The 25,906-nt window shown below is 47.0% G+C and overlaps 1 protein-coding gene and 1 non-coding gene across 4 annotated transcripts in view; both read left to right on the plus strand.

Moving 5' to 3' along the window:
* The window catches only part of LOC105499609 (solute carrier family 7 member 8), a 59,346-nt gene that overhangs the window by 9,146 nt on the left and 24,294 nt on the right, over positions 1-25,906 (plus strand). Inside the window, exons 2-3 of one of the 3 annotated variants that reach the window (XM_011772313.2) lie at positions 9,257-9,461; positions 10,362-10,513. In XM_011772313.2, coding sequence (XP_011770615.1) covers positions 9,257-9,461; positions 10,362-10,513 — 357 coding nt within the window. Of the gene's footprint in view, positions 1-9,256; positions 9,462-10,361; positions 10,514-20,664; positions 20,879-21,617; positions 21,760-25,906 lie in introns of those variants that run through there. The other 2 variants (XM_011772316.2, XM_011772315.3) reach the window with 2 other exon arrangements.
* LOC112423234 (U6 spliceosomal RNA) lies at positions 19,617-19,722 on the plus strand. The gene has a single exon (XR_003013713.1). It is a non-coding gene; the product is annotated as a U6 spliceosomal RNA (small nuclear RNA).

Genomic DNA, 25,906 nt, shown 5'->3' on the forward strand with positions numbered 1-25,906 from the left:
TTGAAGTGGGGTAGAGGTGTGGGGTATCTTGGCTGGGGCTTCTCAAGTTGCCAGGCGACCGAGGTTTTCTGTCTTTCTGATGAGTAATCCAGCAGCACAGCTGCCTTCAAAGAAATGCCTCAGGAATTTCTGTTGTCGTTTTATTGATATTGTAGGAGAGGGAGATGGATCTAGAAAAGCAGGCACGTGCAAATGATCCCAGGAGTATATCCCAAACTACAGAAAATGAGAGCCATTCAGGAACCCAGGGGGCTAGAAACTGTTCCTTTCCAATGTTGAACTCCCTGCTGAGCACACAGAGCATGGAGGACCATGCCTTCTTTCCCCTCCCAGAGCATGTCTACAGAGCAGGCCCCCAGATCCCTTCTCCCTGGATATCTGGAAATGGCAAACTGCAGGCTACTCTCTGCGGTGGGAGTGGGAGCAACTGGACATAGGATTCAGAATTATTCCATATTTTAACAAACACTCACTGAGCACACTATATTCTAGGCCTTGTCCTGAGCACTGGTGAATTTTATTTCTAGAAGGCAAAATAATCCCTCAAGTCTATTTTAAGCTGTTTTATTTATAGAATGAGTGAAGTTTGAGCTGAAAACCTTTATTGATCACATCTCATCCCTCATCTTTGTCACAGTCACATGTCTTCTCATTGGTTTGCTCCCTGCTTTAAATATCCTCAGCATTAGCAGTGACGTTACTTCTGAGGAGAAGGTTTCACAGTGTCTGAAGATGGACCAGGCAACCTCACACTCAACTGCACATTGCAAAAGCAGATTACTCAGACAGAGTACCACTGCTGCAGAATTATTACTTTTCTCATCTGTCTGTCTGTTTTAAAGGTGCTTGTCTGTACATTTAGGAAATGCACAAATACTTCAGCTGCTTTTTAAGAGTACAGTTCTGCAGAGAGTGTTTAGTAAGCAGCTGATAAAGACAGGTCAGGTTGACCTAAGGTGATATTTGGACCCTGATACTGAAAGCAGAAAGTTTAATGTGAATTTTTCCATGATTTGCATCAGCATGCCATAGAATGGGAAGAACCACTGATTAGAAAAAGATGGGCTTTAGAGATAGTCTTAAGTTTGCAAACCGCTTCCCTATTTACAATCTTCGTAATCTTGAGCAAGCTAATTATCAGTTTACTTAGCTGTGCAATGGAAATTTGTTGTGGAGTACTTAAACAAAGCTGGCTGAGTGGGGTGGCACATACCTGTAATTCCAGCACTTTGGGAGGCTGAGATGGGAGGATCACTCGGATCCAGGAGTTCAAGACCAGCCTGGGCAACACAGTGGGATCCTGCCTCTACAAAATATTTAAAAATTAGCCGGGTAGGATGGCACATGCCTGTGGTCCCAGCACTAAGGAGGCTGAGGTGGGAGGATTGCTTGAGCTCCAGAGGCAGAGGTCGCAGTGAGCTGTGATCATGCCACTGCACTCCAGCTTGGGTGACAGAGTGAGACCTTGTCTCAGAAAAAAAAAAAAAAAAAGGAAAAATTTAAAAAATAAAACAAAGCCCTTGCACTCCTTTAACTCAAGGAGAGAAATAAATTAATATTTATTGGAAAATGCCATAGTGCATCAGTATGCTGTACAATGGGGGGAACCATTGATGATTAGTGGTTCCCACCTTCAACTCACATCCTCAATAATTTTGGTTCTGAAATTTGAATTGGACTGATCCAGTGAGAAGACTGACCATTTCAGTCCAAGTCTGATCTGCTTAGCAACCAGCTGGTTGCTTTTCCTTTTCTCTTTGCTGAGCTGAGTCTACTCACTCATCAGCATCAGTCTGACACTTCCCTTTTCCAGGAAGACTTTTCTGAACAGCCCATGCCAGTGATTTTTTTTTTCCACACATTAAAATCTTGTCATGTATTGCAATAGCCCTCACACAGCTTCTGCTCTGCGTGGTGGTATCAGCTCTGTGTCTGTGCACACGTGTCTTCCCTTTCCACACAGTTCCTTGAAACCAGGCGCCGTGTCTCACTTTCACATCCTATAACCTAGTACATGGTGCGTATTGAATAATAGCAGTCAGTCAAAAACAAATCATCATTCAAGATTGCCTCACAACAATGTGCATATACTTAACACTGCTAAACTATAGACTTAAAAATGGTTAAGATGGTAAATTTTGTTATGTGTTTTTACCACAATGAAAATTTTGTTCTGTTTAAAAATGAGTTATTCCCATGAATAATACATTTTTGTGCTTAGCTTAAAAAAAAAAAAAAATCATCCAGGCTCAAATTTGAAAGGGATTAGAGCTCAACCAAAAGGTAACAGTGCTGAGGTTGAGAAGCCTTGTTCTACCTTCAAACTTCAATGAAGCCCAGATACTTTGTTGTGGGAGGCTGTCCTGTCTATTGTAGGATGTTTAGCAGCATTACCCGCCTCTACACACCAGGTGCTGGTAGCTCTCCCACCCTCATTGTGACAACCAAAAGTGTCTCCAGATACGGCCAATTGCCTTCTTGAGGTGGTAGACAAAGTTGTTCTCAGTTGAAAACCACCGAGGAAGACAAAGCCTCTCACTGTAGATGCCTGCCTCCCCAGTTGGGCCGGGAATGCTGGAGGCAAGATGTGGGTCCTTCATGGGCTTATTTGAGGGCTCAACACTCAGCTCCCCACCACCCCCAGGCTACGATGCCTGTCTTTCAGTAACTGGTAGTTGGCTCCATTCGTTTCATTAGAAGTCCGTGTGTGAACAAGTGCTTCCCCATTACCTTCCAAAACAAGCATGTACAGAGTGGGCGCTCAATAAATACCTTTTGAGATGTGATTACCTGCTGTCCGCCCACCTGCGGCATCTAAAAATTACACTTAGACCAGCAGACAAATGACTCAGAGAATGTTTCACAGTCCTGGCTGTACAGTACTGTTTTGGAGCCAAGCCTCCAAAGCAAGTCCATTGAATTCTTCTAGGACTGGTCTCTGTCCCTACTGCTACAAATCCTAGCCATTCCTTACATTTGTTAGCATTTCACAAATTGTAAAGTGCCTCACATATAGGCTCTCCCTTGATTCCCCACAACAACCCTGTTGAGGTAGGCAGGGCAGGAACAATTACTCCTATTCTGCAGATGAAGGGAGTGATTTTCACAAAAATTCAGGTCACATAGCAAAGCAAGAACAAAGTTTCTCCTCCAGCTCTAAGTCTAGTGCCCTTTCCATGTTTTCAATAAGGAATTCAGAACAGCAGAGTTCTGCAGCGCCTTCCACATCTCAGTCTGCAGAAGATGTTGACTCCTCAGGGCATGTGTCAGAGTCTTGACCTGCTACCACCCCTGAGGAGCTGTTTGTACAGTCCTGATGGGAAAGTGTAAACAGGGTGAGAGGCATGGTGAGCTTCCAGGCCTGGCGTGAAGATCAAAGCCTGGGCCCCACATGCCAGACCTGCTTTCACGCTATTCCCTTAGTCCTGAAAAGCTCTGAGATCCTCTCAGCCACTTTGTGGAAGAAACACAAAGCAGGATCACCTAGCTTTCTCTGGACATCATGGAAATGGCCAAAACCTCCAAGCCCCGGGAGAAGGCTGTAGCTAGATTTCAAGGCTAGCATGAGTAAGGAAGGCCAAAGCCTTTTGGATCTGAGGGTCTGTTGGGCGTCAGAAGTCTGTAATTCTATGCCTTAGGAAATTCTCTGATGGCTGTAACATTCTAGTGTGGACAAGCCTAGATGTGAGTAATGCTTTAATGGGAGTCACATGGATATTGGTCTACAGATGGGGGAGTTAGTGATTATTCACGGCAAATGTGGGTTTTCTCAATTCCGGCAATTTTTCTAGTGAAGACTTGCCCATTGAGACAACGTGGCTCCTTTTTAATGAAATGGTTTGCTTGGTTTTTCTTTGACAGAACAAGCCAAACTGGGTTTCATTGTCCAGGCATCCTAGAATTCATTCTTCACTAAAGAAGATCTGTGTGATAAGATGACTACTTTATTAGTTGGGGGGGATAGAAGCAGGACTAAAACTCTAACCTTGAGTACCTCAGCAATACCGGATAGATGTGCATCTCATTCTAAGTGGCTTTACAGACGAAGAGTCTAAGCTAAAACATTGGAGGAAAAAACCCACAGTGATCAACTTTCTTCCTGTATCTCATCAAGAAACGTTTGTTGGCCGGGCGGGATGGCTCATGCCTATAATCTCAGCACTTTAGGAAGCCAAGGCAGGAGGATCACTTGAGGCCGGGAGTTCGAGACCAGCCTGGGCAACATAGCGAGACCCCCCCCCCTTCTCCGCCTAAAAAAAAAAATTAGCTGGGTGTAGTGGCACACACCTATAGTCCTAGCTACTCGGGAGGTTGAAACAGGAGGATCACTTGATCCCAGGGGTTTGAGGCTGCAGTGAGTATGATCACACCACTGCACTCCAGCTTGGGTGAAAGAGTGGTGAGACCCACAGCCAAGCACGTAATCCCAGCACTTTGGGAGGCCAAGGCAGGTGGATCACCTGAGGTCAGGAGTTTGAGACCAGCCTGTCCAACATGGTGAAACCCCATTTCTACTAATAATACAAAAATTAGCCTGGCATAGTGGCGCACACCTGTAATTCCAGCTACTCGGGAGGCTGAGGCAGGAGAATCACTTGAACCCATGAGGCGGAGGTTGCAGTGAGCTGAGATCGTGCCACTGCACTTCAGCCTGGGTGACAGAGTGAGACTCTGTCTCAAAAAAAAGAATGAAAGAGAGAGAGACAGAGAGAGAAAGAGAAGGAAGGAAGGAAGGAAGGAAGGAAGGAAGGAAGGAAGGAAGGAAGGAAGGAAGGAAGGAAGGAAGGAAGGAAGGAAGGAAGGAAGGAAGGAAGAAGGAAAGAAAAGAGAAGGAAAGAAAGGTTCATAGTCAAAGTAGAAAAGCCTTTTCCCAGTTCGTCTTTTTCAAAGCCACTCCGGAAAAGTCTCACTTAGACAGTGTCCAAGTTGAAAAGCCCAACTGTTAAAGTGTCTGTTGTGCAGTTTCCAGAGGGTAGGCAACATGGAATCATGGAGGAAAGCCTGGACCACGAGTCCAAGGACTTAGCTTCTCATCCAGGTCTTGCCACTTATACAGTGCATGACTTTGATAAAGTCCCTTCACCTCTCTGAGCCTCAGTTTTTGCGATGGTAAAATAGGAATGATACAACCTGTCCTGTGCACCTAAGCAAGTAGTTAGGAGACCAAGTAAGGTAATGGATATCAATGTTTTATAAGTCCCCATTGAAGGTGGTACTGCAATAGAAGGAATGAATCAGATCTGTGTTCCAACTCTTTAATAAGTTGCTCCTGTGAACCATGCCCATTGCCTATAAAGTAGAGCATGGAAGACTGACCCTAGTGTATTAGGAAGACCTTTTATTTTCAGGGAAAAGCTGGAGGCTGTGACAGAAGATTTAGGTTCCAGTCCAGCTACAACGAACTTACCCTATGATTTAGGCAAATAACTGCCTTTCTAGGTCTCAGTTTCTTCATCCATAAAATAGGGATAATAATACCGCCCTCATTTTCCCCACTTGAAAAACAGGAATAATAGTTGTCCTACTTTCTTCCCCTATAAATTGGAGATGGTAGGCTAGGCGCAGTGACTCACGCCTGTAATCCCAGCACTTTGGGAAGTCAAGGAGAGTGGATCACTTGAGGTCAGGAGTTCGAGACCAGCCTGGCCAACGTGGTGAAACCCCATCTCTACTAAAAATAAAAAAATTAGTCAGGTGTGGTGGCACACGCCTGTAATCCCAGCTACTCGGGAGGTTGAGGCATGAGAATCACTTGAACCCGGGAGGCAGACGTTGCAGTGAGCTGAGAAAGTGCCGCTGAACTCCAGCCTAGGTGACAGAGCGAGACTCCATCTCAAAGTAAATAAGTAAATAAATAGGAGATGGTAATAATAGTCTACTTTCCTTAGCAATGAAATAAGTGGGTTGCTTTACTCATTTGCCTGCAGTATATGCTTAACATTCTCACAGGATTTGGATGTTCCAAAGAAATAGGAATACTAAATTGCTCTGTAGAGAGGCACAAACGGTGTCAGATATCATTTATTAATTAAACATTATGGAGTGTCTACTAGGGGACACTTCACAGATAAGGGAAAGCAGCATAGTTCTTGCTTTCATGGTGCTTACAGTCTATTGGAGGAGATGAATATCAGATAGATAATCACACTAAAGATTGGATAGAAGTAGTAGACCCTACTGTTGAGTAAACGTAACATCAATTTTCTTTCCACTCTAGAACATATTTCTGCTGTGAGTGACATTCTTTCCCCTGCAGACGTCCCAGAGGCTGCTAAGTGAAGGAAGTGTTCTCGACTTCTGGTTTGCTAGGGGGTGATTTCCTAGAATCAGAGACACTAATTTTTTTCCTATTCCCTAGCACTTAATTTACACTAGTGTAGCTCAATATTTTTTAGCTTTTATCTTTGTAATTTTATTTATTTATTTATTTATTTATTTGAGACAGGGTCTTGCTCTGTCACTAGAGTGCAGTGGTATACTCACAGCTCACTGCAGCCTCGCCCTCCCAGGCTCAAGCAGTCCTCCCACCTCAGCCTCCCTAGTAGCTGGGACTACAGGTGCATGCCACCAGTCTGGCTAATTTAAAAAAAAATTTTTTTTTTAGAGATAGGATCTCCCTATATCACCCAGGCTGGTCTTGAACTCCTGGGATCAAGTGATCCTCCTGCCTCAGCCTCCCAAAGTGCTGGGATTACAGGCATGAGCCACCAATGCCTGGCCTATCTTTGTAATTTTAATTTGGTCAAAATGAAGGTTTTGGGGAGAGAAACCCAATTTTTTGAAGTGAGGACTCTTATTCCAATGCCAATCTACTGTAACCCTCGCAATTGCTCTGGCAGCTCTCTGCTAGCGTTCTTAAAGGTTGGGGCCTCCAAGAAGAAGTGAAGGCAAGAAGTGGGCAGTTAGTGTTGCACATCCCACCTTCCAGTGGCTCCTGTGGCCTAGAACAAGGGAAAGAGCACACACACTCGAAATGTCAGAGTGAAAACAGAAGAGAAGCACTTACTGATCCCTGCTGCAGTGTTTGTTTTCTACAAACCCTTAGTGGAACATTGACCCTCTTCATTCCTGAGAAGATCAGATCTATTAAATAACACCCATCGTCATTTTCCCTCTTGCAACAGCCGTTCATGGCTCTAAGAAGCACCTAGCTATACACTCCTCCCTTTTCAGTACCTTAAAGACCAAAGTCAAACCTTGTTTTTCTGCTGCTATTGATTGTTTTTCTAACCCCTTGAGCTGGTTTTATAACCCTAGTTCTATTGCTTTCATCTTGGCTGGCTTTGAAATGCCCTATAGATCGCTCTTTTGATAATTTCCTGCTAGGCAAGGAATTTACTATCGTCTTTCACCACTATTAGCAAACCTGTCTCTAGATCTGTCATTTCCCAGCACTTGATGTCTTTCAGGGAACAGCAGTTTGGCAGGCAAAGAATCATTTGACAGGGGGAACGTGTCCTAAATCCTGGAATACTACAAGCAGGTCTTTCAGTCTCTACTAACCTAGTACTTCTGAACAGACCATATGGGGACTGTCTGAGAGAGGAGGCTGAAAGATGTCCTGTTGTCCTATTGTAGAACTTTACATAAACCTACAAGAAGAGGAGAAGTCTGTAAGGATTGGTGGCACTCAGAATCTCCTTTTTCTATCTTCTCTTTGCCTGATAGTTATATCACTAATTTGATGATGAGGAATTATTTTTCTTAGTTTCATTTCTATAAGCAGCCCCTTTCTGTTGCGAAAGACTGTTAGCACCAAAATTAGGAAGACATATTTGAGACAAATATGTGCTTCCTTTTCATCTGTATCTAACTTCAGCCTGTGCCCCCTGATTCTATATTTCAGTCTCAGGGCTAGATTGAGGTTGTGTTATGGTTGAGATCTGAGCGTCAGTTTTTGAAAGCTGAGCATAGGATTTACAATCTCCATCTCACTGGTTCCAGACCACTACAGAGAGATCGTGGAGGCTTGAGATGTCCTTAGAACACAGTCAAATCCAGCTGACCTCAGGGTACTCTAGCTCTGCCTTTCCACCTGGATCCATTTGGTCTCTGCTCCTTTCCTTAGGCATTTAGTGGTGCAGCTGGGCAGAGCATGAAGCAGCACTTTCAAAGCACCCACCCAATGGACCTTGATGATCTATTTTATCACAAGAAGTGGACATGGGAACAGTTGGGAAGAAGCATGTCAGGAACAGCCTCCACACTCCTGTTCCTCCTCTGCATAACACACACAACCCAGCAGCCAGCCATTCAATACTGGCTGTGGGCCTCACCTCCAAGGAGAAAGCCAGCCCCTGCACACAAGCAGAAGTGGATTAGTGGAAAGAGCACTGGATTAAGTATCAGGAGACTGACTTCTAGATCCAATTTTACCCATCAGTAGCTGTGGAATTTGGAGAAAGCCACTTAACCCCTCTATGTCTTAATCTCTTCGTTTGTAAAACAGAGAGGGAAGTACCTGCCTCCCTCCTCTCCCTGAATTCCATAAGGTTGTTTTGAGGGTCACATGAAACATTGGTGGGTAACGACTTTTGAAAGAATATAGTACTGAGGCTTTGTACGTATTGCATTCCTACACACCACTTCTAAACTACTAGCACTGTTTTTATAGAGTTATTTTATGTTCTTCACCAAGGGTGGGGCCGTCATGTCTAGGGTAGAAGCCAGCCTCCAGGAATGTTTTCCACACTCATAAGTCTTGAAAACCCCCAATCTTGGGGTGTGACCACAATCTGTTCAAAAAAGATTGTCTTTTGGCTCATTTTTGAAGCCTTCCAGTGGGCAGGTATTCTCTGAAAACAGTCCACTTTTCCAGCCCTGCCATTTTCAGAGCCTTGAGGCCCTTGTCACTTTGGGTGGACCACATGTCTCTCAGCTGGAGGGTCCTGAGATTCGATACTTCACCATCACTTACTGCAATGTGGACCTAGGCAACTCACTTGGTATCTCTGAGACTCAGTTTCCTCCTCTGTAAAATATGAGAAATGATATCTGATTCCATAGTGTCTTCCTGAGGATTAAATGAGATGTGGAAAGTACCTGACCAAGTTCCTAGTCAATATGTGTCAGTTCTCTGCTCCTCTTTACCCTACTTCAGGGAGAATTATTGCTAGACACACCTGCCTGCAGATCATTTACGTATCTCCAAGGCATTTCAGAATCAGATCGGAGATGAGACCACCCTCCAAATGCCAATCCTGCCAACCATCCTGTCTCTACTGTCTCCCCTTCTTACCCTTGGTGTCCCATGCAGGGAACATCATCGGCTCTGGAATCTTTGTCTCGCCAAAGGGCGTGCTGGAGAATGCCGGTTCTGTGGGCCTTGCGCTCATCGTCTGGATCGTGACAGGCTTCATCACAGTTGTGGGAGCCCTCTGCTATGCTGAACTCGGGGTCACCATCCCCAAATCTGGAGGTGACTACTCCTATGTCAAGGACATCTTCGGAGGACTGGCTGGGTAAGAGGATCTGTGGAGACCCGAATGGTCTAGGGGAAAAGGAGGAAGACATTCAGAAGGAGGTCAGATCGGGAAAAGCCAACGCTAGGAGTTTCCAGTCTCCAGTGTGCCAGGGGGTGCTAGAGAATGGAATGTCTCTTCTGCTTTCCTGCCATGGTTGCTAGTGTAGCCTTGTGTCCCCTCGAGGCTTCTGAGAATGATGGAGGGACCAGTTTTGTAGTTTTGACCTCTATGTTGATCTTAGTGGGAAGGATGCTATGAGTGAGAGCAAACAGAACTGTATAACAACACTGACCATAGATTCCCAGAGAAAGCACATCACAAAAACAAAGCTCTTCTATCTTGACAAGTGAGAGCGGCCACCTAAGGTAGAGTGTAACCTCTTCTCACACTACCAAGGATAATGGCCTTCCTCTAGAGTTGGGCCCTAATCTTAAATTTCCTCAATTTCTGCACCCCTGCCATTGGTAAACCCTCACCAATGGGCCAAAGGGTGTGGAAGGCGCTTCCCCCGCAAACCTCCACTTGATACCTCTCCGGTTTGTTGCTTCTGTAACTACACACTTAGTATGTCCTGTCTATCAACATTCAGCGGTTGCAAATTTTGTTTTTCCACCATTGGATGCTGGTGGCCACAGTGATGGAGAAGAGATGATGAAAGGAGAGAAGGAAAGAATGCCAAGACTTGTGTTAGTGCTTGTGGAAATTTAGCTCTTCATCATTAAACCATTTTATTGTCATTGCAGAGGGCTGGGTGTCTCATTTGTGGGTGGGGGCAGAGGCTGGGCTCTTCAGCATCTCTGAAAATAAAAAAGAGATGCATGACTTGCCCAGGCTCTCCCCTGATGGCTCTGCATCCCTGCCATGCCTGTTGGCGGGGATGTCCCATTCCTCCTTCAGGTTCCTGAGGCTGTGGATTGCTGTGCTGGTGATCTACCCCACCAACCAGGCTGTCATTGCCCTCACCTTCTCCAACTACGTGCTGCAGCCGCTCTTCCCCACCTGCTTCCCCCCAGAGTCTGGCCTTCGGCTCCTGGCTGCCATCTGCTTATGTAAGTGTCATCTGGGTCTTCGTAGCAAGACAGCCTCTTTTATTATATTTATTATTATTATTTTTAGAACAGAGTCCTCTGTCACTCAGGCTGGAGTGCAGTCACACGATCACAGCTCACTGCAGCCTTGAATTCCTGGGCTCAAGTGATCCTCCTGCCTCGGCCTCCCAAAGTGTTGTGGTTACAGGTGTGAGCCACTGTGCACAGTCTGAGGGATGGCCTCTTTTAGCCTCCCTGGTGGTCTACATGTCTCTGACTCTCCTTCCTTCTCTCCTTTTTTTTTGGAGGCAGGGTCTCACTCTGTCTCCCAGGCTGGAGTGCAGTGGCGTGATCTCCATTCACTGCAACCTCCGTCTCCCAGGTTCAAGCAATTCTCCCACCTCAGACTCCCAAGTTGCTGGGATTACAGGCGTGAGCCACCATGCCCGGCTAATTTTTGTATTTTTTGTAGAGATGGGATTTCACCATGTTGGCCAGGCTGGTTTTGAACTCCTGGCCTCAAGTGATCCGCCCACCTTGGCCTCCCAAAGTGCTGGGATTACAGGCCTGAGCCACCTCACCCTGCCTCCTTTTCTTTTCCCCATTACTTTTCTTTCAGTTTCCTACAAGTGTGTTTTGTATGAATGGATTCTGCATACAATTGTCTGGTGAAAAAAAAAAAAAGACAGACAGACAGACAGAAAGAAAGAGAGAGAGAGAAAGAAGAAAGAAAGAAAGAAAGAAAGAAAGAAAGAAAGAAAGAAAGAAAGAAAGAAAGAAAGAAAGAAAGAAAGAAAGAAAGAAAGAGAGAGAGAGAGAGAAAGAAAGAAGGAAAGAAGGAAAGAAACTTAAGTAGCTCCTTGGAGGCACTGTAATTTTCACTGGCCGGGTCAAAGCACTTTCACCTATATTATCTGATTTGGGCCTAATGACAAGTCCATGAGGTAAGCTGGGCCAGTATTAACATTTTCCCAGAACAGATAAGGAAACAGAGAGCCAGGCAAGTGACTTGCCCAGGGAGGCAGGCCGCGTGGAGTGCAAGGGCTCCTGATTTCTTGTCTGTCCAGTACACTGCACTGTGCTGGCTACTCCCAGCTGCTCCTAGGAAGATTACTCTGGCTTCATGGCAGTAGTTCTACATCTACTTCTACCTCAACTTGTCAAGTCACACTTTTTTAAATCTCTTGGAGAAGAGTTTGTCCATGGTCCCTGCCCTTCATGAGTTTTCTAACTAGGAGAAAAGCCATATAGATGGATACTGTGGTTAGGATTCAATTGCAGTAAAAATTCAGAGAAGGGAGCTAGGCATGGCGGTGCACACCATAGTTCCAGCTACCTGGGAGGCTGAGGTAGGAGGGTTGCTTGACCCTGGGAGTTCTGGGTTATAGTGAGCTTGATCACACCTATGAATAATAGCCACTGCACTCCAGCCTGGGCAACATAGTGAGATCCTGTCTCTAAAAAAAAAAAAAAGAAAGAAAGAAAAAAAAAAGAAAAGAAAAAAAATTAAAAACAACAGGAACAGTAAAATTCAGAGAAGGGGAAAAGATCTCTGTGGGCTGGAATAGGTTAGCGAGGCTTTCTAGAAGTTCTGCAGAGCCGTATTTCTAGGAAGTCTCAAAACTTTATCTCTGATATTAGTCATCTCAATGGATTGGGGTATCTTACATCTTTAATCAAAAACTAATTTCTAAAGTAAATACTTAGATATGTTTCAGGGGCTCCACCTCTAGAGTTCACTCGGTTGACTTCCCATACCTTCTAACACACACACACTTAGCTGAGGGTAGTGATTCTCCTGGCCATACGCCTTCCCAGGTCCTGACACTTTTCCTTCTGTCCTGCTATGGGATGGGGGAGGAAGAGATCACTCACCTACCTCAGTAGCCTCTTACAGGGCGGGCAGCTGGGACCCAAGAGGCGGTCTCCTTGGCAAGTGAGCCCTCTTTGGAAGTGGTGGTCAACCCTGGAACAGACCTCCACCACCCAGGCCATTTGTGATACGGGGCCAAGACATTTTTTGGGGGGTGCATTCCTTGTGTTTGGTCGGGCCTGCTCACAGATCTGGAGGCAGAGGAATGCAGGCTCCAAAATCAGGCTGCCTGCACCTGCATCTCCAGTCCACCACTTTCTAACTGCGGTGGTGAGTGCTGCGCAGAATCACCCGTCCACCCTACTGTGAGCTGGGGAGTGAATCCTAGCTGCCTCAAGAGGTCGTGGTCACAAGGACTGCAAGAGAGAAGGAAGGGGACACCCTCAGCGCAGTGTTAGACACCCAGTACCCCAGTCATCTCAGTCACTGAGGGTGGGCAAGATGCTGGGGCCACTTTATCCTTGCGTCCTAGCTGGATCCAGAGCTGAGAGGGGGAGGGGGAGGAGGGAGGGTGTGGGACTGCAGGAAGAGTGCCGTTTCTGTCATCAGATTGGCTAATGGGAGGGTGGGAAGCAGGGCCACAGAAGTGCTGGCCACTGCTGTTTTGGTGTTTCTTTGCACACAGACAGTTTCCTTTTTTCGCTGACGCTGCTAAAGTGTCTCAGACAAGAGGCCACCCTTACCCTCCTACTAGAAATCAAGAACCCCGAGGCTGTTCAGTCTGTATCCTAGGAGAGGAGCCAGGCCACAGGTTGATGAAGTTTCCGGGCAGCCAGACCCCATGGCTTCCTTTGCATTCCCCAAATCTGCCAAGGGTTTGACCTCTTGCACAAAGACCCTCCAAAGTAGTGTAGCCCTTTGGGCGTCCCCTCAGACCAGAAAGATCCAATCCCTCCTAGGAGATAAGAATGGCACCTGCCCGTAGCCCTGCTCCAGAATGACAGGTTACACAGTCCTCTCCACAGCCTACCCCTCACCTACACTCTGAGAGCACCAAGCCAAGGAGAAATTTAGAAACTGGTTGATGACAAAAATGACAAGACCCCCCTCCTCTATTCCTGTAGTCAAAGATTCAGTAAAGCTTATCTAAGTTCGTCCTCTGCCTTCTCAGCAGAACTGCAAGGAAATTATCTCCAACTTAACAGTAGCCAATCTTGTCCTCCAAAGATAGGAATTTTCAGTGTCCTTGAAATACGTGTTCAAATATTTGTCTATCTTCATAAGCAGAAAAATCTTCTTAAATCCTTCTTATTCCCAAGCGTATTCCTCCTTATTTCCTTTAGGGGAAATGGAAACCAACTCCACACCAGCTCCACAAAGGGATGCTGCAGCATCCCTTTCCTCCTAGCTGGGAAGGCCTTGTGGAGCTGCCATCCCTCTGCCCAGCAGGGTGCACACGTACATGCATTAGCTATACACAAACTTCCTTTCTCCCTTTCCTTATGCCTGACACTCCCAGTTGCTTTGAGTCTGTGTACAGACGTTCTGTTTTCTGGTTTGTTGAATACTTTTTTTTTTTTTAATCCACTTCTATAGGACCCTCTAGTCCTCTTTTTTTTTCAATTTTATTTTATGGCAGGCCATACCAGATAAGCATCCAATCCTCTTACAAGGTATTCAATAAAACAAGAACCAAGCTGTCAAGAAGGCTTGGTAGATGTTTTTTGTTTTTTTGGTTTTTGGTTTTTGAGACGGAGTCTCACTCTCACCCAGGCTGGAGTGTAGTGGTGCCATCTTGGCTCACTACAAGCTCTGCCTCCCCTGTTCAAGTGATTCTCCTGCCTCAGCCTCCCAATTAGCTGGGATTACAGGCATGCGCCACCATGCCCAGTTAATTTTGTATTTTTAGTAGAGATGGGGTTTCCCCCAGTTGGTCAGGCTGGTCTCGAACCCCTGACCTCAAGTGATCTACCCACCTCGGCCTCCCAAAGTGAGGCCACTGAGCCCGGCTGGTAGATGCTATCTTTCATTAAATGCTGGCACTTTTTATTCTAGCACCCCTCCCACCCATCCACCTACCCCCACCATCATCCAGCCCTCCTCATCCTCTTAGCAGGTGCCAGGCAAGCCAGCTGCATAAAATAAGCCCAGCTTGTATCTGTTTTGAGAGACGCAGTAGAGAGTTCGGGTGTGGCGTGAACATACGCACATGGGGAACTCTGCTTCCTGCTGTCCTGTGGTGACATGCTGATGACTGTGAAGCAAGAGGTTTTGAGGAAAGGCCACCCTCTGTGGAGAGGTCATTGAGTGTATAATGGAGGGCACTGGAGGACAGGGCGCAGGGCCCAGCAGGGAGAGCCCGTGTGGTAAAGCCCATGGTGAGGGTTTGCTGCGGGAGGGAGGAGATGAGGTCAAGTCTGCTTCCATGGTGGGGCTGTTTTGGTAAAGAACTGATGAGAAATGAAGTTGGGACGAGCCAGGTGGTGGGGGTGGAGAGGTGGAAAGAACCTGCTGAAACTGGCTCGCCTGCCGGGTCCTGGAGCTGGTGGGGGAGAGGAGAGGGAGAGGGAAGGAACTGCAGACTTGGATCACACTTATGCAACTGCAGCTGCCACTTCGAGTTATTCTATTATTTAGGTCAAAGCTGATTACTCACTGCTGAGTCAGCAGAATATCCCTAGCCACCCGGCAATAAAAAAGAAAAGAAAAAAAAAAAAAAAGAGGGAGAGAGAGAGAAAGCATTTTACATTTTAGTTAAATAAAAAGCCTTTCTCCCTTCTCCAGAACAAGTCTATTAGTGGGAGGGGAGGCAGTTAGGAGGGGACTGGGAAGTGTCAGAACTTGGTTTTGATACCTTTTGTGATTTGCTTGTGTGTTTTTCTCCTTTTGTATTATTTCATAAGTAAATGACTATATTCCCCATATAAAAGATCCAAGTAAGATATAAAAAGAGTCAGCAGCAATAGCTGCCCTTATTATCAGCCCCTGGCCAGTAGCTGCCGTCATAGTAGATAGTTCTAAATAAAGTGCATCTGTTACTGTACAGATCTGGCTGCATAGACATATGTATTGACAGGTTATTCCTACAGCTTGCCCTTTTTTTTTTTTTTTTTTTTTTTTTTTTTGAGACAGAGTCTCCCTCTGTCGCCCAGGCTGAAGTGCAGTGGTGCGATGTCAGCTCACTGCAAGCTCCGCCTCCCGGGTTCACGCCATTCTCCTGCCTCAGCCTCCCGAATAGCTGGGACTACAGGCACCCGCCACCATGCCTGGCTAATTTTTTGTATTTTCAGTACAGATGGGGTTTCACCGTGTTCGCCAGGATGGTCTCGATCTCCTGACCTCGTGATCTGCCCACCTTGGCCTCCCAAAGTTCTGGGATTACAGGTGTGAGCCACTGCACCCAGCCTACAGCTTGCCCTTTTATCCTGTAGCCACATCTTTTGGCTGTTACCTGGGTCTCTAGTTGTAAACAAAGTGTCCACAGTGATCCAGAGGAAGCACTGGGTCCAGGGGACACCCTTTCCCAGGCTTCCATATGTGCATCTGTGCAACTCTGAGTTTTCCTTTGGGATATATTTGTCCCCCATTCTCTTGGAGACTGGGTCACCTTTCATTCAGTCAGCTCCTGGCCGCCTTCCTCTCATTTGGGGTTGGAGTCATGTCCAGCACCTGAGTGGAATCAATTCTTTTTATTCAACTTCCTCACTTCTCCCTGAATGTCTTGACCTAAAGAAGCTCCTTCTCCTTCCTCACCCTCAGGAGAAAGAAATATCCTGTATGCATTTCTCAAGGAAAAAATGCATCTAATCTTGTTTTCTATCTTGCTACTGAGATTCCTAAGAGACTAGCTTTTTCCAGGGCTTCAGATTTCTCTTCTTCCTTGAGCTATTTGGAAAGGAAAGGACTTCACGTGTTGCTTCAAACTCCTGAGTTGCTTTGCAATTCCTCTGCAGAAAGCCTCCAACTGCCTGGTGCAGAATGCTGTCACAGAGAAACTCGTGGGTTGTTTTGCAAGTCTCTTACAAATTTAATCAATCCCTTCACATCAGAGCATTCAACAGTCTTTCCTATCATCTAAATCCCTTAACCTCAGTTTATTTTCCCTTGAGCCTTCATATTCTCTACCCCCAAACTTCTCATCCCCAGACACTAAACATATTCCTTCAGATACCTGGGCAGCACTGCCTTCTTGCCCTTCCCTAGTCCCCAGAGAGTTCTTCGGGTATCCGATCAGCCTTGTTTATATGAATTCAGACAAATACAGACTGGCCTACATTTGATTCCTATACATCCAAGACTCCATTGTTCTCTGTACACCTTCTAACTAGCCAGCATTTAAAATCTAAATGTATTGAAAATCTCTTGATTTTTACTCAATGGCCAGTTTGACTAACATCTCATTTTTCATTTTTATGATGCATTAAGATGAAAATTATTCTGTAAGCAGATTTGTGTGTGTGTGGTTTTTTTTTTTTTTTTTGGAAAAGAGAAAGAAACTAAAAAAATCCATCAGCAGGACCGGGCACGGTAGCTCACGCCTGTAATCCCAGCACTTTGGGAGGCCGAGGCGGGCGGATCACGAGGTCAGGAGATTGAGCCCATCCTGGCTAACACAGTGAAACTCCGTCTCTACTAAAAATGCAAAAAAAATTAGCCAGGCGTGGTGGCAGGCGCCTGTAGTCCCAGCTACTCGGGAGGCTGAGGCAGGAGAATGGCATGAACCTGGGAGCGGAGGCTGCAGTGAGCCGAGATCGCGCCACTGCACTCCAGCCTGGAGGACAGAGTAAGACTTCGTCTCAAAAAAAAAAAAAAAAAAAGAAAACGAAGAAAAAAATTCCATCAGCTAATCACCATACTGAACTCCTACACTAAGAAGAGATAAGGTATGATTTACAGTGGTGTGCACCTGTAGTCCCAGCTACTCGGGAGACTGAGGTAGAAGAATCGCTTGAACCCAGGAGACGGAGGTTGCAGTGAGCCGAGATTGTGCCGCTGCACTCCAGCCTGGGCAACAGAGCTAGACTGTCTCAAAAAAAAAAAAAAAAATGTGTCTATGTTTGCCTTCCATGTCCTCCCTAGAGCCCCGAGGGGTGCTGAGCAGGTCTCTGGTTAGAATCTTCCCCAGGGTAGTACTTCCAGGATCCTGCTCAAAATTCTGCCTGCTCTAGAGCAGTATAACTTAGAAAGGGATTAGGACTCTTGGGAAATATTATATAAATGCCACACTTCATTCATTCAGCAAACATTTATCAAGTGCCCATGATGAGCTAGTTACTGTTCTTGGCACAGAGGAGACAACAATGAACCAAAAGACTCTCATTCTCACATGAAGCAGCAGCAGCAGATTTAGTCTTCTTTCTTAACACGGATTATACTGCACCCACCTGTGTGTCCTCTATGATGCCGCAGGTAATACAGAATCAGTCATACATTATTAAATATTTGAGTGTCTGTTCTGCTCCAGGCACTGTGGCAGGCATGGGGATACTTAGCTCTTGTACCAAGGAACTCACAGTCCAGTGGATGTTCCCGACAAGTATACAGGGAACTCCAGTTCCCCAAGAGGACAGCATCCAGGTAGCTCCTACAAGAAAAGTGAAGATGGGACTGGGGTTGAAGAAACTCTTAGAGAAATTGACATGTAAATTGAGGCTGAAAGACCAGTTGGAAATAGTCAGGAAATGTTCAGCATGGAGGGAGGGTGGAGTAGAATGGGGTGGGGAGAATGTTCTAGCAGAACGAATTAACATATGTCAAGGTCTGAGGACAGGAAAAATCACAGCTGTTTGTGGGAACTAAAGGTTGTTCAGTATAGCCACACCATGACTAGGAGGCAAGAAATGTATAATAGAAGCAAGGACCCCATCACGAAAGGCCTCATGGGCCATAAAGAGATTGGGCTCTCCCCTAGGAGGAATGAGGTTTGAAGGGTTTCAAACAGAAGACCGACATGATCGTATTTGTATCTTAGGAGAGTCATGCTGCAAGGCTAAAGGATGGATTGGTGAGGGGAATAAATCAGAGGCAAGAAAAGACGATTACAATGCAGTTGTAGGGATTCAGGTTAGAGATGACCGTCATGTGCATCTTGGGGCAGTGGGAGTAGAGAAAAGTAGATGCTTTTGGTTAGCATTAGAAGGTAGAATTGGTAGCCCTTGGTGATTAAGGTTGAAGGAGTCAAGGACTGCATGGTCTTGTTGGGGATACAAGTGAAGTAAATCAGGGACAACACTGGTTCGTATTGTCTGTACATATTGTCATATTGTCTGAATTGGTGTGGTTCAAACTAGTCAAGTTGATCCCTCTGTCTTTGTCACCCTTTTTACTCACTCTTCAACACTTAAGATCTGTTGCTGGGACTTGAGGAAGCATCCCCTGTGCTTTTAGACTCTATATCTATAATGGCAGAGTAAGTAAGCTACCTGAGAAGTCAGTCTTCTTCATTACAATGTGCTTCAACTGCTCTCCCGGATCACCTCCTCTTTCCTGATTCCCATAGTGTCTCTTCTGCTCTTCAGCTTTTACTCTCAGACCGAAGTTCTGCTGTTCAGAGAGTGTGTGTGCCTACACAGCCCACACCCTGGAAAGTGGGGAATGAGGGGCTTGTTTCTGGAAATACGTCTACTTCTGATTGGGAGAATAGTGAATGGGACTGAGGTTTCCTGAAACAGGAAACTCTTTTGGAGTTCAGCTTCCACCAGGTGTGGTAGAGATTTGCCTACTTTCTTGTACCAGCCTAGAAACTTAAATTCTCCTCTGGCCTTTTGTTGCTGACTGTCAAGGATCACTTTGTTTTTCTCAGAGGAGCCAGGGCCCATGATTTAAATGGAGTCACCCACTAATTGTGTCTGGTAAACTTTTTTTTTTCAGATCGAGTTTTGCTCTTGTTGCCCAGGCTGGAGTGAAATGACACCATCTTGGCTCACCGTAACCTCTGCCTCCCGGGTTCAAGCAATTCTCCTGCCTCAGCCTCCTGAGAGCTGAGATTACAGGCATGCGCCACCAAGCCCGGCTAATTTTTTTGTATTTTTAATAGAGTCAGGGTTTCTCCATGTTGTTCAGGCTGGTCTTGAACTCCGGACCTCAGGTGATCCGCCCGCCTCGGCCTCCCAAAGTGCTGGGATTACAGGCATGAGCCACCGCGCCAGGCCCTGTGTCTGGTAAACTTTTAAGGATTAATGTGACACGCCAAATTTATATTACATACCTAAGAACATAAAATCAGAAGGCTTATGGGAGTGAGGCCCAGTGGTACTTGGAGCTTTGGGGGAAAGAAGAAAGGGCATCTCTGTTATAAGAGTTCAGCAAGTTGTGCTCACTTTAGCAGCACATATACTAAAATTGGAGCAGTACAGAGAAGATGAGCATGGCCCCATGTACAGATGACATGCAAATTCGCGAAGCATTCCATATTAAAAAAAGAAAAAAGTACAGGCGCAGTGGCTCGCCCCTGTAATCTCAGCACTTTGGGAGGCTGAGGCTGGTGGATCACCTGAGGTCGGGAATTCGAGACCAGCCTGTCCAACATGGAGAAACCCCGTCTCTACTAAAAATACAAAATTAGCTGGACGTGGTGGCACATGCCTGTAATCCCAGCTACTCGGGAGGCTGAGGCAGGAGAATCGCTTCAACCCGGGAGGCAGAGGTTGCGGTGAGCCGAGATTGCGCCATTGCACTCCAGCCTGGGCAACAAGAGCGAAACTCCATCTCAAAAAAAAAAAAAAAAAAAAAAAAGAAAAGAAAAAAGAGTTTAGCAAGTTTAAGTACGAGCTACCATTGGAATTGGGTTATAACTGAACCATTTTGGGGGAATTTTGCAGCCTGGGTCCAGGTTTATAGAATTTAGTGAACACCAACAGAGCCTACAAGCCTTCTGGTCCAAGAACCAACTACACCTCACAGGATCCATACCCTGTCTTCCAAGACTGAAATATGATGGAGGGTCAGGCTAGCCTTCCTGGGCTCAGTGCAGACTCAACAGAACCCATTCTCATCTACCTTGCTCAGCATCTGGGGGACATCAGTCTTGAGAATTGGGGTGTGAGAGCAATTTTTCAGGTCCAGGCTGAAAAAGTAATGAGTAGGATTAAAATAGGGTTCCCCACGGTGGCATGGCAGGCCACCCCTGGATTTCCTGGTATCTTCAGTTTTTCGGTTCTCCCCGGCTCAGGCCAGCTGAGGAGCCATGTTTAGCTCATGCTGAAGAGAGAACTACTCAGCTCTTGGAAAATGCTGAGCTGGGTATTCCTGCCTCTTGGCTGAGCTAAGTACTGGGTGGTGATTCAGCAGAAACACCAGCTCCAGCAGCTGGCACAGGAGCTAATAGGGTAAGAAGGAAGGGGAAGACAGAGCCACGAAGGGAGGAGGGGAGGGGATGGGGCAGTATGGGCAGGAGCTTAGCTGGAAGTGTTTGGTAAAAGCTGTGTGCCTCCAGGAGCACTCACAGCCCTCACAGCTTCTCGGCACCCTCCTCCTCTGCTGGTGTGTCCTTGGAAGAGAGAGGCCCTTCCGGAAGGCTCAGAGCACCTCCTCTCCTTTGGAGGGGGTTCCGAGATTTCTAAAACATTTTAAGCGCTTCGAGATGAAAAGGGCTGGAGAAGGGGAAATGTTACTATAGTGCGATAGGCAAGATCTGTTTCAAAACCACACTCCCCACTGTGCACTTTATAGAAGCTGGGATCAAAGCGCAGTTTATGAGGAAGGGCTGCTTTGATTTTTTTTGGTTGCTGTTGTGTGGCTTTTTGTGTTTTTTGGGTTTTTTTTTTTTTAACGTTTTTGTCTTTCACCAGTCAAGTTATATGTATAACTTCATCAGACAAGTTATATTACATGTACAATTATCAAGGTACCGAAAGACTTTACAATGTGGCTCCTCACCTGCTATGAAAAATGTCTTGGCCCTCAGGTGGGGGTTAGCGGGGAATAGAGAAGGATTCTAGGAGGGTTCTGTGAAGCTGGATCCGAGTCTCGCCACTCCCCCACACCTCCAGGCCTCTCTGGGTCTTTGACGAGGAAAGACTGTTCCGTGTGACCTGCGTGGGCAGAACTGGAACCTTATCAGAGCCTTGGGTTGTGTGCGTTAGAGGTCAAACAGGCCTCCGTGTTTTCTTTGCCTATCAGTGCCTTTTGGCAGCCGGCACTGCTTACCTCCTAGATCCTAGATCTGGAAACGAAGCAGCTTTTCCACAATTAGAAACACGTGCTCAGTTCCTTCCCAAGCGGGGGAGGTGGCCAAGGAGCCTGGTGCAGCCAATCACAGAGCCGAGCGTAGCCACACCCACGCCCCCGCAGGCCCGGCTTCCCTGGGGCTCCAACCTCCAGCCTGGGCACCCAGACCCAGAGGGCTGCTGGGAGGGACATGCCTCACCCCTTTTGCTCCAGCTGGAGGGGAGGGAGTCTGTGGGAGCTGGCCACAGCGTGGCAGAAGGCAGAGAAGTGCACGCCCCAGCAAAAGGTGAGGCTGAGAAGCCAACCCTCTGGCAGGCCATGACCCAGGTGAAATTTATGGCGTTTCAGAGGCCTGGGGAGCTCCATCCGGAAAGGTGCTTGTTTTGCAGGTTTGGAGAGGAACAGGGTGTTCTGATTTCTACAAAGTGGCGTCACTGCTTCCTTTGTCAGCAGCCGTCTGCTTAGTACATTCCATCTTGCTGTTTTCAGTCCTGGCCTCTCTCTGTTGTGCTCCTCTCAAGCCCTCTTTCTCTCCCACTCATCTGCATTGTCCTCCGCTTGCTCCCTCCCTGTGGTTCCTTGTGCTCTTTCCCTCTCTTCTTCACCATCTGTCTTTATGGACTTTGGCAAGTCTGGACATTTTTCCCCCTTTCTACTGCCTGTTTTCACTTATCTGAACAGACGAGAAGGAGAGGCCTGGTTCTGGAAATGTTAAAGGAAAACCAAGCCTTTCCAAGCCAGTCCAGCCCACTCCTGAGAAAGGTGCAAGCCAGCAAAACCGAGAAATCCACATGGAGTTCAGGAGTTTGGAGGGAACATGTGACGGTGACATTGATAAGGGGGCTGGTGGGAGGGAACCCAAGGTGGAGATCCCTGTGGGAAATGACTTTCTAAAGCCCTGGGAGCAATGGATGCACCTTTCTTGGTTTCTGAGGCATAACTGTCAAAGTCTTCCCCTTTTGCCATATTGGCATCTTCCTTCCTGCTACCCAGAAAGCAGTCCAGGCTGGGGCTAACCAGCGTCTTGGTGACAGATCCAGAGTCCCAAGTGGCACTGGCAGTAGTGACCATGGGTACCACTGACCCAAGCAGGAGGAGAGATGATGTGGGAGTGTCCAAGGGAAAGCAGAGTGATGTGTGTATGATGAAGGAAGGCTGGGCAGAGGCAGAACAAGCAACTGGGAATCGGGCTGTCCCAGTCTGGTCTTTACTGTGAATTAGCTGAGGTCTAAATTCACTCACATATAAAATGAGGTTCTGCGGCCGGCATGGAGGCTCACACCTGTAATTCTAGCACTTTGGGAAGCTGAGTCAGGCAGATCACTTGAGCCCAGGACTTGGAAGCTGCAATGAGCTATGATCACGCCATTGCACTTCAGCCTGGGCAACAGAATGAGACCCCATCTGTAAAAGAAAAATAAAATAAAATAAAATGAGGTTCTGGGTTTCTACGGTCATTCCTGCCTCTGATCACCTATGAGGATGGAAACAAGCCTTGGGTGGTAGGGTGCAGGCTTCAAATATTTACCTCTAGGGCCAAGAGTTGGCTGCAAGGAGAGTCCCAACTGGTTCATTCTTCTTAGCACTGTCCTTATAACAACCAATCCAGCCCCGTATCCAGATGGCAACCTTTACCCTGTCAGACCAGAATAGTGTGGTTCATCGAGTGGCAGCTGGCTTAGTAGAAGAAATGAGATTAGTTCAGGGATCCATGTGGGAATGTTCATTGGCTCCTTGAGGAAGGCACAAAATGAACCCCTGCTGACCCAGCTCAATGAGAAGCCAGAGTCCTGTATCCAAAGCAAGGGAGCACCTGAAAACAGTCATCGCCGGGTGTGGTGGCTCACACCTGTAATCCCAGCACTTTGGGAGGCCAAGGCAGGTGACTCACTTGAGCCCAGGTGTTCTAGACCAGCCTGGGCAACCTGGCAAAACCCCATCTCTACAAAAAATACAAAAATTAGCTGGGCCTGGTGGCACATACCTGTAGTCTCAGCTACTCAGGAGGCTGAGGTGGGAGGATCATCTGACTCTGGGGAGGTTGAGACTACAGTGAGCCATCATCATGCCACTGCACTGCAGCCTGGGTGACAGAGTAAGACCCTGTCTCAAAAAAAAAAAAAAAAAATGGTGGCTTATGCCTGTAATCTCAGCACTTTGAGATGCCAAAGTGAGCAGATTGCTAGAGCTCAGGAGTTCAAGACTAGCCTGGGCAACATGGGGAAACCCTGTCTCGACCAAAAATACAAAAAATTAGCTGGATGTGATGGCACATACCTGTGGTCCCAGCTACTCGGAAGGCTGAGGTGGGAGGATTGCTTGAGCCTGGGAGGCAGAGATTGTAGTTTGCCAACATCAGACCACTGCACTCCAGCCTGGGTGACAGAATGAGACCCCATCTCAAGAAAAGAAAAGTTATCAAGTAGTCTCTCTCTGGGAATAACGTGTACTCTTAGTGAGCTTTTTTTTTCTTTGTTTTTGTTTTGTTTTGTTTGAGGTAGAGTCTTTGTCACTGAGGCTGGAGTGCAGTGGCGCAATCTTGGTTCACTGCAACCTCTGCCTCCCAGGTTCAAGCAATTCTCAGCCTCCCGAGTAGCTGGCATTACAGGCATGCACTGCCACACCCAGCTAATTTTTGTGTTTTTAATAGAGACAGGGTTTTGCTATATTGGCCAGGCTGGTCTTGAACTCCTGACCTCAAGTGATTTACCCACCTCAGCCTCCCAAAGTGCTGGGATTACAGGTGTGAGACACCGTGCCCAGCAAGCTTTTTTCTTTTTCTTTTTCTTTTTCTTTTTTTAAAGAGACAGGGTTACCCAGGCCAGTGCAATGGCACAATCACAGCTTACTGCAGCCTTGAATTCCTGGGCTCAAGTGATCCTCCCACCCCAGCCTCCATTGTAGCTGGGACTACAGGTACATGTCACCATATCTGGCTAATTTTCTGTTATTTTTTAAGAGACAGGATCTTGCTGTGTTGCCCAGGCTGGCCTCAAACTTCAAACTTCTGGCCTCAATTGATCCTCCCACCTCAGCCTCTACTGTCACTGGGATTACAGGTGTGAGTAACTGTGCCTGGTTGTACTTTGTGAGCTTTCTTAGAGGAAGGAGAGACAGCCACAATATGTACCCTCTCCCCACAATTCTGTCTGGCATCCGGGGCACTTGCCTTGCTTCATGGGCCATCCCATGACATATTAAACCTGATATTTACTCCCTAGAGCAGCACAATGGCTTCTATGTGCACTCTCCCTGAATTTTCTGTGTAGATGTATCTGTCTGTCATTTCCATTCAGTAAGCTTAGCACCTACTGTGTGCCAGACAGGACCTCAAGGCCACTCTGGCCACCAGGGGATTGTTTGTGGCTGTGTGCGCACCGCTGGCAGCAGACAGTGTCTGTGGGGCCTGAGGAGTGGGGCAGCATGGGCAGCAACCACGCATCTCTTCAGCTTTCTGCAGGGTGTTCCTCCCTAGCAGACAGAGGCACGTGACTTATAAGATCTGGTGGTATTTTCATCACTTGTGGAAACTGAGGCACAGGAACATGTTTGACCATCTGGGCTCCTGGTCCAGTGCCTTGGCCGGTGCTCCCCAGCCCCCAGCCTGTACCTGTGACCCACTTCCAACTTCCAGACAGCTGGGTTGAAGGACCCCAGGGCAGGTCATTTGTGGAGGAGCATCCTCCTGAGAAAAAGATGGAACAGATTAGAAATTGAGAAGGGTCAGGGGCACGATGTACAATGTGGTCTGATGCATGATATGCTTTCTAAAATCTTCCAAACCATTCCCATTCCCCGCCACTCTGCTTTGCCTCTGAGTGTCAGCATGATCCTGAGCAAATCACATGCTCTTTTTGACTTTCTTAGTCTACAGTTTCTTTTTTTTTTTTTTTTTTGAGACGGAGTCTCGCTCTGTCACCCAGGCTGGAGTGCAGTGGCCGGATCTCAGCTCACTGCAAGCTCCGCCTCCCGGGTTCACGCCATTCTCCTGCCTCAGCCTCCCGAGTAGCTGGGACTACAGGCGCCTGCCACCTCGCCCGGCTAAGTTTTTGTATTTTTAGTAGAGACAGGGTTTCACTGTGTTACCCAGGATGGTCTCGATCTCCTGACCTCGTGATCCGCCCGTCTCGGCCTCCCAAAGTGCTGGGATTACAGGCTTGAGCCACCGCGCCCGGCCTACAGTTTCTTAAGATAAACAATAAAAATAACCATTTAACATTTTATGCAACAGGCCAGACGTGGTGGCTCACGCCTGTAATCCCAGCATTTTGGGAGGCCGAGGTGGGCGGATCATGAAGTCAGGAGATCGAGACCATCCTGGCTAACACGGTGAAACTCCGTCTCTACTAAAAATACAAAAAATTAGCCGGGCGTGGTGGCGGGCACCTGTAGTCCCAGCTACTCGGGAGGCTGAGGCAGGAGAATGGCGTGAG

This window comes from Macaca nemestrina, chromosome 7 (genome assembly GCF_043159975.1).
Source record: "Macaca nemestrina isolate mMacNem1 chromosome 7, mMacNem.hap1, whole genome shotgun sequence".
Classification (NCBI taxonomy): domain Eukaryota; kingdom Metazoa; phylum Chordata; class Mammalia; order Primates; family Cercopithecidae; genus Macaca; species Macaca nemestrina.